General features: G+C 46.0%; 1 protein-coding gene across 2 annotated transcripts in view; it reads right to left on the reverse strand.

Moving 5' to 3' along the window:
• Positions 1-860: 860 nt before the first annotated feature.
• SYT17 (synaptotagmin 17) overlaps positions 861-13,349 on the reverse strand; it is a 109,819-nt gene continuing 97,330 nt past the window's right edge. For both annotated transcript variants that reach the window (XM_083153280.1, XM_083153281.1), the window contains one exon: positions 861-2,047. In XM_083153280.1, the coding sequence (XP_083009406.1) occupies positions 1,851-2,047 (197 nt within the window). In that variant the 3' untranslated portion in view covers positions 861-1,850. The remainder of the gene's footprint in view (positions 2,048-13,349) is intronic.

Below are 13,349 nucleotides of genomic sequence, written 5' to 3' on the forward strand. Positions count from 1 at the left end.
CCCCTTCTATATGAAAGCTACTATAAAGAAGAAGGAATGCTTATGGGACATTTAAGTGACTCCTAACCTTGCTGCACTATAATAGCCATTTTATGGAGTGGGTGGGGACAGGGCCGCCGAGAGTGGGGGGCGGGTACTAATTACCCGGGCCCAGGCTTGCTGGAGGAGCCCAGTGGGGGCCCTGGTCCGACCCCTTTGTCCCTCCCGGGCGGCAGCACACACGTACAGCATGTGGTGTGCTGGCAGCAGGCTCAGCATGAGCATACACTGACAGCGTGAGAGCTCATGCTGAGCCTGATGTCAGCAAAGCACATGCTGTAGGTGTGTGCTAGTGCTGAAGGGGTGGGGGGTAATAACACTTCCCCCTTGACTTTAGAGGGGTTTTTTTTACTCTCCCATAATAATTTGGGGGCGTGGCCAAATCGCAGGAGGTGGCCACACCTACCACAAATAGGCCATGCCCCCAATTTTACCGGGGCCCAGCATACCTCTCGGCAGCCCTGGGTGGGGATAGTACCCCAAGATCTCATGTGCTATAGAAGTGCTCCATCATACAGTGTGTCCAGAAGAATCAAGCACCATCTGCATAAAATGGAAACCCCCTTAGGCACTAGCTTCCAGTCTTTATTCTTGTTGGCACTGCTTTCAATTCATTTTCCAAGTCAAAACAATGGGCCTTGTACAAAGGTAAGAACCCTGGAATTGAGAGACTCGCATCATGGACCTCAACAAATAAAGAGGAAACCAGAGGCGTTGAGGCCAGAATTTAGATAACCCACTTCTAACACCAAGTTTTTGATGTCATTTTCAAGTAAATACGCATTTCATAAAAATGGCAAGCATAGTACACATACAAGATATTGATGGCACAAATATATATTTATTTTTTCATAAATATACATTCTTAGACTAGACTTCTTATGAAATATACAACACAGCGTTTTGCAGTTGTTGGAGGCTGTCACTGAAATGTTTATTGTAGAATGAACAGCCTCGGAGAATGCACTAGATCGTCTTAACCCTGCCCTGGCTGCAGCCAGAAGCTACGACCCACCATCTTCAAAGTTTCCTCTGGGCAATCTCATAAACGATTTTGGATAACTGTATTACAGTAGTCTGCAGGAGCTTTTAATAACATATACTCTGTTTTTCATATATTTATTTAACATATACAGTATATATATATGTATATATAATATAGGTACCTGTGTATAATATTATATATTTAAATCAATATCTATAAATATGGATTTGTCATTTGTACTGTATAAACAAATGTAGAAATATAGATAGGTGTTTATACACAAACAGACTCACACACATTAACGGGTATAGAATTCAACATGTATAAGGACAAAACTGTATTTCATATAGGTGCAACATATTTTTGTTTTTCATTTTTTTGTTTTTGTACTTGTAGGTGTTTGACTTTGAGCACATTCACAAGTTAGACCACAGATACTAACACTTCCCTCAAAATGGACTATGACAGTGTGTACGTTGTGCAGAGTTCCGTAAGCTTACTGCAAGCTCACCTTAGCGCTAATAGCTAATACCACATACGATTTCAGATATCTGAAATAGCTCTATATCTGTATCATTTATATAATAGCTGAAATGGAAACTGGAATGGACATGCAATGCCATGGCAATTCTAAGAATAATCAGCCTATTGTGAGACATTTCACAAAGCTGATTAGACCAACAAATAAACAATTGTTTTGCATCATGAATTTTTGTTGAGGCACATAGGCTAAAATGCTGCCATTTAATCAGAAGCAGCTGAGATAGTTGCTCCCAATCCTGTGGTTTCTTGCAAGTAAGCGTTGTGACATCACAGACTTTGGGCCTCACGTCACCTCCAGTGAAGCTGGGGAGACTCTGTCACATTCAGCTCGGGATCTCAGGCTGTGCCACTGCTCCACTGCTGTCCTATGGGTATTCAACATGCGTCGCCAATGGTTGGATTCGGGGGATCCCGATGAATACTGACCAATCACTATCCTTCCGATAAAGTCATTGCTGCTTTTCATGTTGTGTCCATAAGCTGCAAAAGAACATATTAATTTGAGTTATATCATATTCTCCAAGATTTCTGCATTTTATCTGAAGATGGTCTGGGGGGGCGGGGACCATCCCCGAATTCTGCAAAGAAAGAAGTTGCTTCCCTATTGTGTAATGTATTGATTCCGAGAACAATGTTGCTTTTAATAGAAATATTTTATTTATTTGTAATTATGGTGCCAACCTATCACACATTCCGTTACAGAGAATATTTGATCATTCCACCACCAGCCCACTGCCCAGTGGCGTAAACATCCACACACTAGGGTAACTTTTGTCAGACTTTAATCATAAGTCAATAAACACATTAATATGTACATATTTGTATGCCAGGATAAGACATTTATAAAAAAAAAAAGAAAGAAAAAATATAACTGGACAACTGCCTTAACTGCTTCTACTGCTTTCACTGTATATTGGAGCTAAGGGCTGTGTATCCTATTTGATATCTCCAGATGCAGAAGGACGTCAGTACCAGGTGCAGGTCACGTCAACAAAGCAGAGTGTCTGCGTCACTGCATGAGGAGGGCCACATCCCATTAACCATTAGCTCCACCCATTGTGTGGCTGATGGAGGTGATGATAGACGGGGGGGGGGGGGTCTAAGTATTTCAGTGATATTAACAGATGATGTGGAAATTAAAAAGTGATGGGGTTGAAGGTATTATAATGATTATAATAAGGATAATGGGATTAATGAGGAGGTTTGTTAATGATGAGGATAACGGTAAGGGAGTAAATAATCATGACAGGTTAACTGGTGATAGAGAGTTTAATATTATTATGCTGAGGAGATACTTACCTATAATGCGAAGGCAAATGACCTTCATCAGGATGGGGGGATTCATGGGTGAGAGGGCTGGTGTTTATTAAGGGGAATAATGACAGAGAACATGCTACCAGCCCTGACCCCTCTGCCCCATGTCATGTGCTCAGGGGCAGGCCAGGCACAGGACGCACTGCCACCCTGTTACGCACCACAGATTTGGAGAATGTAAAACTTTGAAGAGTGAGAAAAATGTTGAGGTGGAAAGGAACAGTGTGATAAAAAAAGATATGTGGAAGTGTTATCATTACAAGTAACACTTAAATAATCTCTCCTAGGGCCAGATGCACCAAGCTTCAAAAAGTGATAAAATGGAGAGTGATAAATTACAGACTGGTTCTAAAAATGACAGTTAGGAGCTACCACCACTGCCAGGTCGTTCTACACCGGAGGTGCAACTAAACACCTCCCCACCGCACACAGCGATCCTCTTCCTGCTGTGGACTGGGAGCACGGCGGGCAGCGGGTGCTGTAAAGTAAGAAGCAGCTTTGCAGCATTACTTTACTGCACCAGGGGTTAAGCAGAAGCACAGGATTATCCAATGACTGTCATCCCCCACCAGAGCACTGATCACTGGTCCCTAGATGTAGGTGAGACACACACAGCTGATCACACTGGCTTGTCCCAGCACAGTTCTCTCTGTCAGCAGGCAGAGAAGCTGTGCAGGGGAAGGGATATCGTAGCGAGCCTTGTGATTTATGCTTTAAAAGAGATTCACAAACTCCATAATACAGCCCAAGTTTTGCTTGAGCACATGTGACTTAATTAGCACCTACTGTAAGTCAATTTGATTTACCAATCTGGATTTAAGCATGGAGATCCTTAAAACTTGAACTAGTGTTCACACTAGGCTGTTTTAGCGGGGCGCCGCACCTGCCTGATTTTTAGAGGGCAAAATCCACCATGCCCATTTTGCGGCGCCCTGCTAAAAGCCTGTCCATCCCCGTTGCGGGCTTCTGCATGCCCCGCAAGAGACTTCGGCGGGTGGGCCAGACCACATTCGTGACATTGCCGGGCAGGCCCGCCAATATTCGTGACGTCAGCAGACGGGCACATCCACATTCGTGATGTCGGCGGGCAGGCACACCAACATTCGTGATGTTGGTGGGCAGGCCCTGCCGCGTTCAAAGTGCCCCTTTTCCTCCAACACCCTGCTCTCCTGGGATGCTGGAGGGAACACTATTAAACTATAATGGCAGTCTGGTAAACTTGAGACTACATACAGTATGTGCCACGATTGTACTTGGCAAGCTACAGTTCCTTTGTAATGCTGATTGCAGTGAGGATTTAAATGGAGAATAATTGACAGGAAGGGAGCATTTGGGGGAGATAACAGAGTGGCTGCAAAAATACAGGCCTGTCACTGACATTTTTCGGGGTGTATATCTGCTCTCTTGAACATAAAGAAACAAAGTGCCAGCGTCACTACTGCTTCAGCCAGTCTGTGCGACCATAGACTCACATGACGAAGGGATGTTCCTCATTATTGCGATGGTGATGTGTATGTGTAGGCAGTTGCTGAGGACTTTGCAATGGCTCCTGTGTGTCTCTATTCTTTCTGGACGACAGATTCACTACTGTAGGCTGAAAAAATTCAGCTGCGCACAAACATGAATTAGACTTGCCTGCTTAAGGCGATCCAGTTAAAGATCACATGTGGAGGGGCGCACAGTGCATAAAGGGGGAATGTAACAGCATCTGAGGTTATTAAAAACAACTATTTTTCAGTGATTTTCCCAAATAACTATTGCCAGAAACTCCCTTTTTTCAAACACAAGACGCTGTCCCAAAGAATTCGGAGCCAATCACACAGGAACAGATTGTGGAACAGTAGAGTTGACTGGCCGGCGAGATGGATAGCTATTGTATTAGTAGTGTCACCAGCTCTGCAATTCACTGGAATATTGTGTATATGAAACATAAATGGAATCATCTAAAAATATCCGTTAATATTGCATTACTTGTCATTATCTCCTATGAGCTGGACTTAATCTCATAAGGATATTTTCTGCCAGCGAGGTCATGATTATCGGCATCCTTATATACAGTATGAGTTTACATTAGCATATATAGCTATTTTGAGATACTGACGAGACCTGGAGAGGTTACTTCTGGGATTGCCCCAGCTCACCTCTGGAAGACGACACCCATGTATCAGCAGTACTTTAGGCTCAGCCTAATAGGATGTGACATGGGCAGGACAGAGGTCCCTGGGGCAGGTGGCACAGCCGCAGAGTGCACAGAGATGTCTGCCAGCTGCATCACTAATCACTAATCTGTAGTTTGTGCAAAAAGTTGCATCATCAGAATGTCCATTAGAATATGGGCACCGATCCCAGTGTCACTGAGAAGGAGCCAGAGTCGCTGGCCGAACATGCTACGTTTAGCTAGCCACCCCCTGCTACCACCCAGATGCACCCCTCTCAGCCAATCAGAGAACGGCCGGTCATTTGACAGGAATTTTAAAAATCTAATAGCCGCCACTGCACTGCCCGTCCCCGCTGCTGCTATTTGTTATCACATGCCGGGCCAGGTCAGCAGCACTCGCCACACCCGGCACCCGCTGGGAACTCATTTGAGAGCCACCGACCCCCACTACTGCCGCTGCACCCCACCTGCTCCTCATTGGCATCGCTGCTACCCGCCCCACTGCTCCTCACCGCCCTGCAGCTCCCCATTTGTTTTACATGTGATAAATCGCAAGCGATTTATCACATGTAAAAATTGGCTCATCAAGTCCTAAATTGTATGTGAGCCTCCCGGGGAGCTGCCGGGCGGCTCAGAGGAGAATTGCGTCCGACTTGTCCTTAGGACAAGTCGGCCTAATGTATGGGGGCCTTTAATTTTAAACCTGGTATCTTTGTTTCTGGCAGACATAAAAGGAACATTTTATTCACATATACATAGCTATACAGTATAGTTCATTAGTGAGCTGGAATGGGTCTATTACAGGCCTTCGGAATCATGGTGGTGACACATTACATTTGTGGAAAGGTAAAGAAATACATAGAAGTATGTAAAGCTTAATATGTGCTAGGTTAACAAGTAGTTGGAATTTAATGGTGCCCACACACTATCAGCAGGGGCTGGTAACGTTTCTCATGTGGCAGTGTACTGTTGTTCTCTTGTTTTAATGAGCAGATAATAAAGGTTATATATGACAGATGCAACCTACAGTAGATTTAGCTTTTTAAATATACAGCTTATATCCTTATTAAATGAACATCGCAGCTGGCTGGTATATGCGGTAAGCAGTTGACCCATGCAGTGGCGGAACTTGTGGCCCAGATGCAAAAAATATACTTTGGGCCTTCCTCCTCCACCCCAAACCAAGTTCACAGAATGCAACATAGCAGTGGGTGACAGGGAGAGGAAGGGGGAGGCAGAGTGTGGCAGGGAAAAACTGCCACACTGTGTGATCACATGCCCGGCCAGGTCAGTGTGTGTGCTAGTGCTCAGAGACCCGCTGCCCGGCGTGCTCCCGGTCAGTCTGCATGCATATACCTGCCAGGTGGGCAGGCATATGCATAGCATACAGGGAGGTCAGACATGATCTTATAGGCTCCCATACACTACACGATTTGGGCCTGATTTCACCCAATTCTGGAGGATCGGGCTGATACATCGGGTGAAATTGCCCAAATCACGTAGGGTATGGCATCCAATCTGATCCGATGCGCGGCATTGAGCTGGTCTGGGGGAGTGAGGACCGGAGAGCAGGGTCCGGTCCATGTGTGATGCAGAGGGGGTAGTCGGGTGGCGGGGAGCGGGGTCCGGTCCAGCTGCAGGAGGGGTAGTGAGCTAGCTGGCGGACTGGAGACTAGGTAGCGGCAGGCGGGGAGCACGGAGCGCACGGCGCATAACAGAGTCCGGGTAGCGGCGATTTATCACATGTAAAAAATGGCACATCAAGTGCCAAATCATATCAGGAGATGCCGAGGCTGACATTAGGCTGACTTGTCCTTAGGACAAGTCGGCGTAGGGTATGGGGGCCTTTAGTGCTGACCGTCCGACCTCCCTGATCCGGTCCGATGCGCACGGGACCGCGCATCGGATCAGATGTCACACAACTGCGATTTTGGGCCGATTTCATCTGGTTATCAGCCCAAAGTGCCGAAATCGGATGAAATCGTCCCAAAATCGCATAGTGTATGGGGGCCTTAAGATGCGGGCATCATTTGGGGACCCTGGGTAGCGTTACACATTCAGAAATATTCATTTTTTAAGTTACAAGCCCATTATTTATTAGGAGACAGATGCAGCCGCCCTCTATTCCGAAAACAATGAAAACTGACATTTTCAGAGTTTGACTGTGGAGATCTACGTCATGTTGAAATGGCATTGGTTTTAGAGTCCTGCACCTTATGGGAAAGAGGTCCAGGTTGCTAAGAGGAATCCAATACCCCCCAGATCCTGTGTCCCCTCTGGCTGTACATGTGCACGTACTCAACTACCAATTAGTGTTGGGATTAGCAATAATAGGTATCACGGGGAGTAAAACACCTGGAGTGAAGCCAATTAGAATTGAATTTGGTTGCTAATTTAGTTGTTCCCAAACTTTTTTGAATTACGGCACCCTAGAGTATCAGAATTTTATTCACAGCACCCCAAGGCCAAATGTTTTATTACTGAGAAATTTTGAAGAAAATATAAAATAGGAAAATTGTGTTTATATATGTAAGTTCAGTTATGCGGCAGTTGACAGGATTTGCTTCTACTTGTCCACAGATTTTATGATCAGATTGAAAGCCATCAGCACTAGGGATGTGCACCGGGCACTTTTCGTGTTCCGTGAAACACGTTTTGGGTATGTATCTCGGGCAGTGTTTTGGATCTGGATCTGTTCCAAAACACCACCAATTTCGTGTTTCGTGTTTTGGGCTCTGATTTTTTTTTTTTTAAAGCATACAAACTGCTAAAATTGCAGAATTTGTTTTGTTTTTTTGCACCTACGCTATTATTAACCTCAATATCATTAATTTCCACTCAATTCCAGTCTATTCTGAACACCTTACACCTCACAATATTGTTTTTAGGGCAAAAGTTTGCACCAAGGTAGCTGAATAATTATGCTAAGCCACACAAGTGTGCGGCACAAACACGTGGCTCATCTAGGAGTGGCACTGCAGCGGCAGACAGGATGGCAGTTTGAAAAACTAGGCCCCAAAAAGCACATAATGGCAAAAAAAAAGGTGCAAGATGAAATTGTCCTTGGGCCCTCCCCTCCCACCCACCCTTATGTTTCGTAAATAGGACATGTAGACTTTAACAAATCAATCATTTCAGCGACAGGGTCTGCCACACGACTGTGACTAAAATGATTGATTTGTTTGGGCCCCCACAAAAAGCAGGTCACCTCTCCCTGCACAAACTGGCTCTATAGAGGCAAGATGTCATCCTCATCCTCCTCCTCTGATTCCTCACCCCCTTCAGCGTGTACTTCCTCATCCTCACAGATTATCAATTCATCCCAGCTGGACTCCACAATCACAGGTCCCTCTGTAGTCTCTGGAGGCAATTGCTGGTCTTCATTAAATAATTGATCATTCGTTTTAATAAACATCATCTTCTCCACATTTTGCGAAAGCAACCTCCTACGCCGATCACTGACCAGGTTCCCCGCTGCACTAAAAACTCTTTCGGAGTACACACTGGAGGGGGGACAACTCAGGTAAAATAGACTTGTGTCCGTCGGAAACAGAGCCACAACATACGCTTTTAAACCGAGGATCGAGTGTTCGGGGGTGTCTGGATTCCCGGAATCCGGACGCGCTCATCAATAACCAGCACTGGTTTTGCCTTTTACCTTTACCATAAAGAATTTGAATAGACCCCAGATGACCAACCTAAGGCGCCCCTGTAAGTAGCCAAAGGCACCTCGGGGTGCCACGCCACACAGTTCAGAACCACTGTCCCAATATCTTATCCTAAAGATTAGCATTTTCTATGTTGAACATACTTTCAAGATTAAGTTTCAAGCTTTCAAACATCACAGAACACATTGGTCATATGCTTGGGTTCAGTGCACAGGGGCAAGGTTTGTAACACCGCCTATGACCAGCATTCTCTCCCCCATAGCTCACTGAAGCCCATATGTGTTACTAGGCATAGCATTAGGGCTTCCCTACCAAGTTTTGTACTATACCATGACTGACCTCTCCTACCTATGGGCCTGATTCAGACCTGATTGCTTCAAATCTTCAGAGCCCAGTGATCAGTTAAATGCCACCCCGCCAAAGTCGATCCCCATCCCTGTGGACAGCTGCAAATGCGTTCGCAGCTGTGCAAACAGTAGGAAATCATTCACAATCACCCACCATCAAATGGTTTTCCCGTTTGCAGCCGCCAAGTAAGTCTAGACTTACTCTGCGCTACGATGGCCTTGGGGAGATGGAGGGCACTGCTGATGTTAGGGTCCCTCCCATTGGCCAGGCAACACCTGCGTTTTCTGGGGCAGTCCCAGAAAATGGTGGGGTACCGCCCACAAATGGCCGTTGACTATCAATCTTGTTGCAAACGGACATCGCTGGCTTAATTCGTGGGGGGGACCTTGTGCATGCGCACAGTGGGCCTGATTCTGGTTTGCTTGGTAAGCTGCAAATATCGCAGATTTCCGAGCATCAGAGACGCCGCCCCACCAAATACCCGCCCTCAGCATCCCCTCGGAAACATGCAAAGCAATGTGTAATGAGAACACATCCGCTCACATGCCTCCACTGCAGGACAAATCATTCGATGGTCGCTGGCCACTGGGATGAAGACAGGGCGGGTGGCTGACATCATGTGACATTAGGCGCCTGCCGCGGCAGGCATTGGCCCGCCCGTGTACTGATGGAAACACCCAGCGTTTTCATAGTGAAGCCCATGAAACGCTGGGCGTTTCAATGGCCCAGCACCATCAATGCCCCCATCTGCCCCGGGCCCTCCCTCCCTCCCCACTGTGAACAGCCCAGCGAGTGTGTAACTTGCCACGGCCAATCACCATAAGGGTTTGCACATGCGCAAAAATGTGCATGTGCAAACGCCGACCATTGCACAGGGGCCAAATTCGTATCACTACGAGTGATCCAGAATCGGCCCCAGTGTACTGTACGTATGCGTGGTCATTCGATAATTGCTCGGGCTACGAATTCTCAGCCCAGGAAATGGATCTGAATTGGCCCCCTTGTCTCTATTATAGCCAGGGTCGCCCTCTACTAAATAGAGATTGTCAATCAAAGGTCATGTATCAATCTTTCTCAGGGTTGCCTACCCTCCCAGATTGTCCGTGAGGGTCCCGAAAATCGGGTCCCACTCCCGGCCCCCCGGAAAGGTGGGCAATCCTCCTGGATTCTGCCTCACCCTCCCGATCTCCCCAGCAGTTGCCCGGCCGCATAGTTGAATCACTGCGATTCGCGGCTATTCGGCTAAATATGCAAATCATGCCATTTAGCCCCGCCCCTCCGTGAGGCCCCACAAATGGGGGGATTTCCAGTGCTGGGGGCGGGGCTTGATGACGTCTACATCAGGCCCCTGCCCCCACACGTGATGCTGACAGTCTCATCTCCGGGCTTCTCCCGGAGAGGAGAATTTAAAAGTGGCCAAGTATGATCTTTATGAATGATATGGTACTGGTTTCATTGTATTTAATATATGTAGAAATAGGGCAAATGGTTTTGGTTTTATTATTGATTGATATGTTTCCGTACACACAGTGGCCTAGGCAACCGCAGTTGGAAAATAAACAAAAATATCACCAGTGCGCAGTAACAATGGAGATGCCGGAGACTCAGAATAAAACATTGCTGCCACTATCACGTTTTCAGGTTCAATCCTATTATAGGATCGATCCAATATTCATGGTGTACCGTGTAGGACATGACTGAACTTTTGTAAAGACTGATCTTCCTTGTGCATCCTCAGGAGGAAGCTCCTAGTAAGATCAGCGCACGGTCTCCTCTATGTCATTCCTTATATGCACATGGGTCATTGTGGCCACTGGAAACAACTGGGAAAAATGCTTTGGGCAACTAGATTTTAGGCATAGCAAATAAAAAGTGCAGAGCGAGAAAAGTGAAAACACCACTTCAAAATCTAACCCTATTTGTCTTCACATGTCTAGACTGTCATATAGCTGCTCAGTAGCGCACGCAGGGGGGGGGGTTCTGAGTACCTAGAAACCCCCCCAGGAGTCTAAGGGTCTTAGGCTGAAAGCTGAGGGTCCCCTCTTTCCATGGGCACAAGAATTTTAAAAATCGGCCCTTGGGAACCGGAGATATCTGACTTCAAAGCAGTGGTCCCCATCCAAGCCTGTTAATTGCTCTTCCCAGTCTGATATTTCAGGTTCTGTCTGACTTAGAGTTTTTCTGAGGGTATATTCCAAAAGCTGGGACTCTCCCCCTTTGATGGACACTAGCATCGTGTCTCTACTATGCCCAGAACCAGAGATATCAGCCTTCCAGCAGCTGGTTACTGCTCCAGCTCCACACACCTGGTATGTAGTTTTATATTCTCGTGGGCAGATTGCTCTGCCTCCTGAACTCTAATCCCCTAGTCCCCAATACCATTTGGTAAGTGGGCTTCTCTAGTTTTTAATTCCATTAAAATCTAAGAAATCTAGTTCCGGGAACTGGAGATATCTGCAGTCAAGCAAGCTGTCCTCCCACCAGAAAATTATGAATAATAAGCCCACTCCACTATACACCCCTCGTCTGCATGTTAAACATCCTCTACCAATTAAACATGTATCAGGGCCCCTTCATTCAGCCCAATGCCCCCTTCTACCACCCCATCTCCCACCATCTGTGCAGTAAAGGGGTAATTAGTGGAAATTACTGATCCAGGCCCTACATGCTGAGTGGTTGATATATTACCCCCTACCACCCGGGGGACATCAAAGCTTCCCCCACCCCTACCGCTGGAGGATCGGTAGGTGCCCCAATACATTGCTATGCCCAGGGGTCTACACTGCTGTTGACGCCCCTGTATGTATGTATGTATATATATATGTGTGTGTATGTGTGTGTGTGTGTATATATATATATATATATATATATATAATTATTATTTATATACATTTGGTCTATCTATAATACTTTAACTGACCCGGCATATACTGGGTCACCTAAGTGTCCATCTCCGTGCTTTGCTCCGCCCCTCTGGAAACCAACTTCTGAAAATCCTGCGTTTGCCACTGCTGCTGATGTGACACAACCCCAGGTACAAAGTGACAAAAAACACTGGGCACAAAGGATACTTTTAACAAAAATAAACTTCAAATACTTCAATTTTAATATTACATAATATTTAACCCTTTGAGTGCCAACATCTCTGTGAGCGATGTACAAAATATCCACTAAAAATACCAGCGTCGCTCACATTTGTTATATATATTCAAATAAAAAATGTTGTGTAAAAAAGATTATATTTCCTGACATTACAGGTCTTTATGATGAATATAAATGTTTGCTTGCCAATATTCACACTGATTTTAACAAATCCACTTAACACTCAAAGGGTAAAATATCTTCTGACTTAATTCTTTATTCATAATCTGTAAACTGTTCTCCTGGGGATCTTGTGCCAGTTTACTAGGTGGGCACTTATTTTCTTATGTTCATAGGATCACAGTATAAATTACAGTAGGACTCCTCCTAACTGGAGGCTCTGGAAGTCTGTATATAAATGTTTTAGCTTTTTTGCAAACAAGAACTTTGCTGCCCTCATCAGGATTAATGATTAACATTCAATACACGGACAAGAGTCAGATGCCTTATTCATACAACACCCGTTTGTGTCACTTTTAAAATAAAATACAAAAATGTCAGAATTTCAGAATTTTTTTTATGTCAAAAAAGGCACCTCATAAAATACAGCATCAACAAATCTGGCAGGTGAGCTTAGGGGGGTGATTCTAATTGACTTGGTAAGCTGCTAAGCTCGCAGTTTACCGAGTCCTTGTGACACCGCCCGTCCGAATACTGTCAGCCGTCCGCCCCGGCAGACTTCATCCTACCCACATTCCAATGGGATCACCCAATGTTTTCATGGGGATGCCCATGAAATGCTGAGTGTTCCCCTGGCCCAGCGCCGCCACGGCCCCCGTCCCTCCCTCCCTGCTGCGAACGGCCCAGTGACATTGTTAATCAGCAAGGCTGTTCAAAGTTGGGGTTTGCACATGCACAGAAATGCGCATGTGCAAACCCCGACCATCCGGGCAGGGGCAAAATCGGTTCACTTAAGGTCCAAACACACTGGGCTACTTTTTCCAGTGTGTATGGACAGCGATGATCGGTATCATCGCTGGGGGGAAAGCCGCTCAGTGCATTCACGCTGAGCAACTTTCCCCCTGCCCAGTGCCATCAGCGGGACGAGGACGGCTTTACATAGCACAGTGCTATGCAAAGCCGTCCTCAAAGCCGCTCATCTGCTGGTAATACCAGCGCTCACTGCTCATCGCCGGGGAATACACACTGGGTG

The sequence above is a fragment of the Crinia signifera genome, chromosome 7 (genome assembly GCF_055691185.1).
Source record: "Crinia signifera chromosome 7, ASM5569118v1, whole genome shotgun sequence".
Taxonomy (NCBI): Eukaryota; Metazoa; Chordata; class Amphibia; order Anura; family Myobatrachidae; genus Crinia; species Crinia signifera.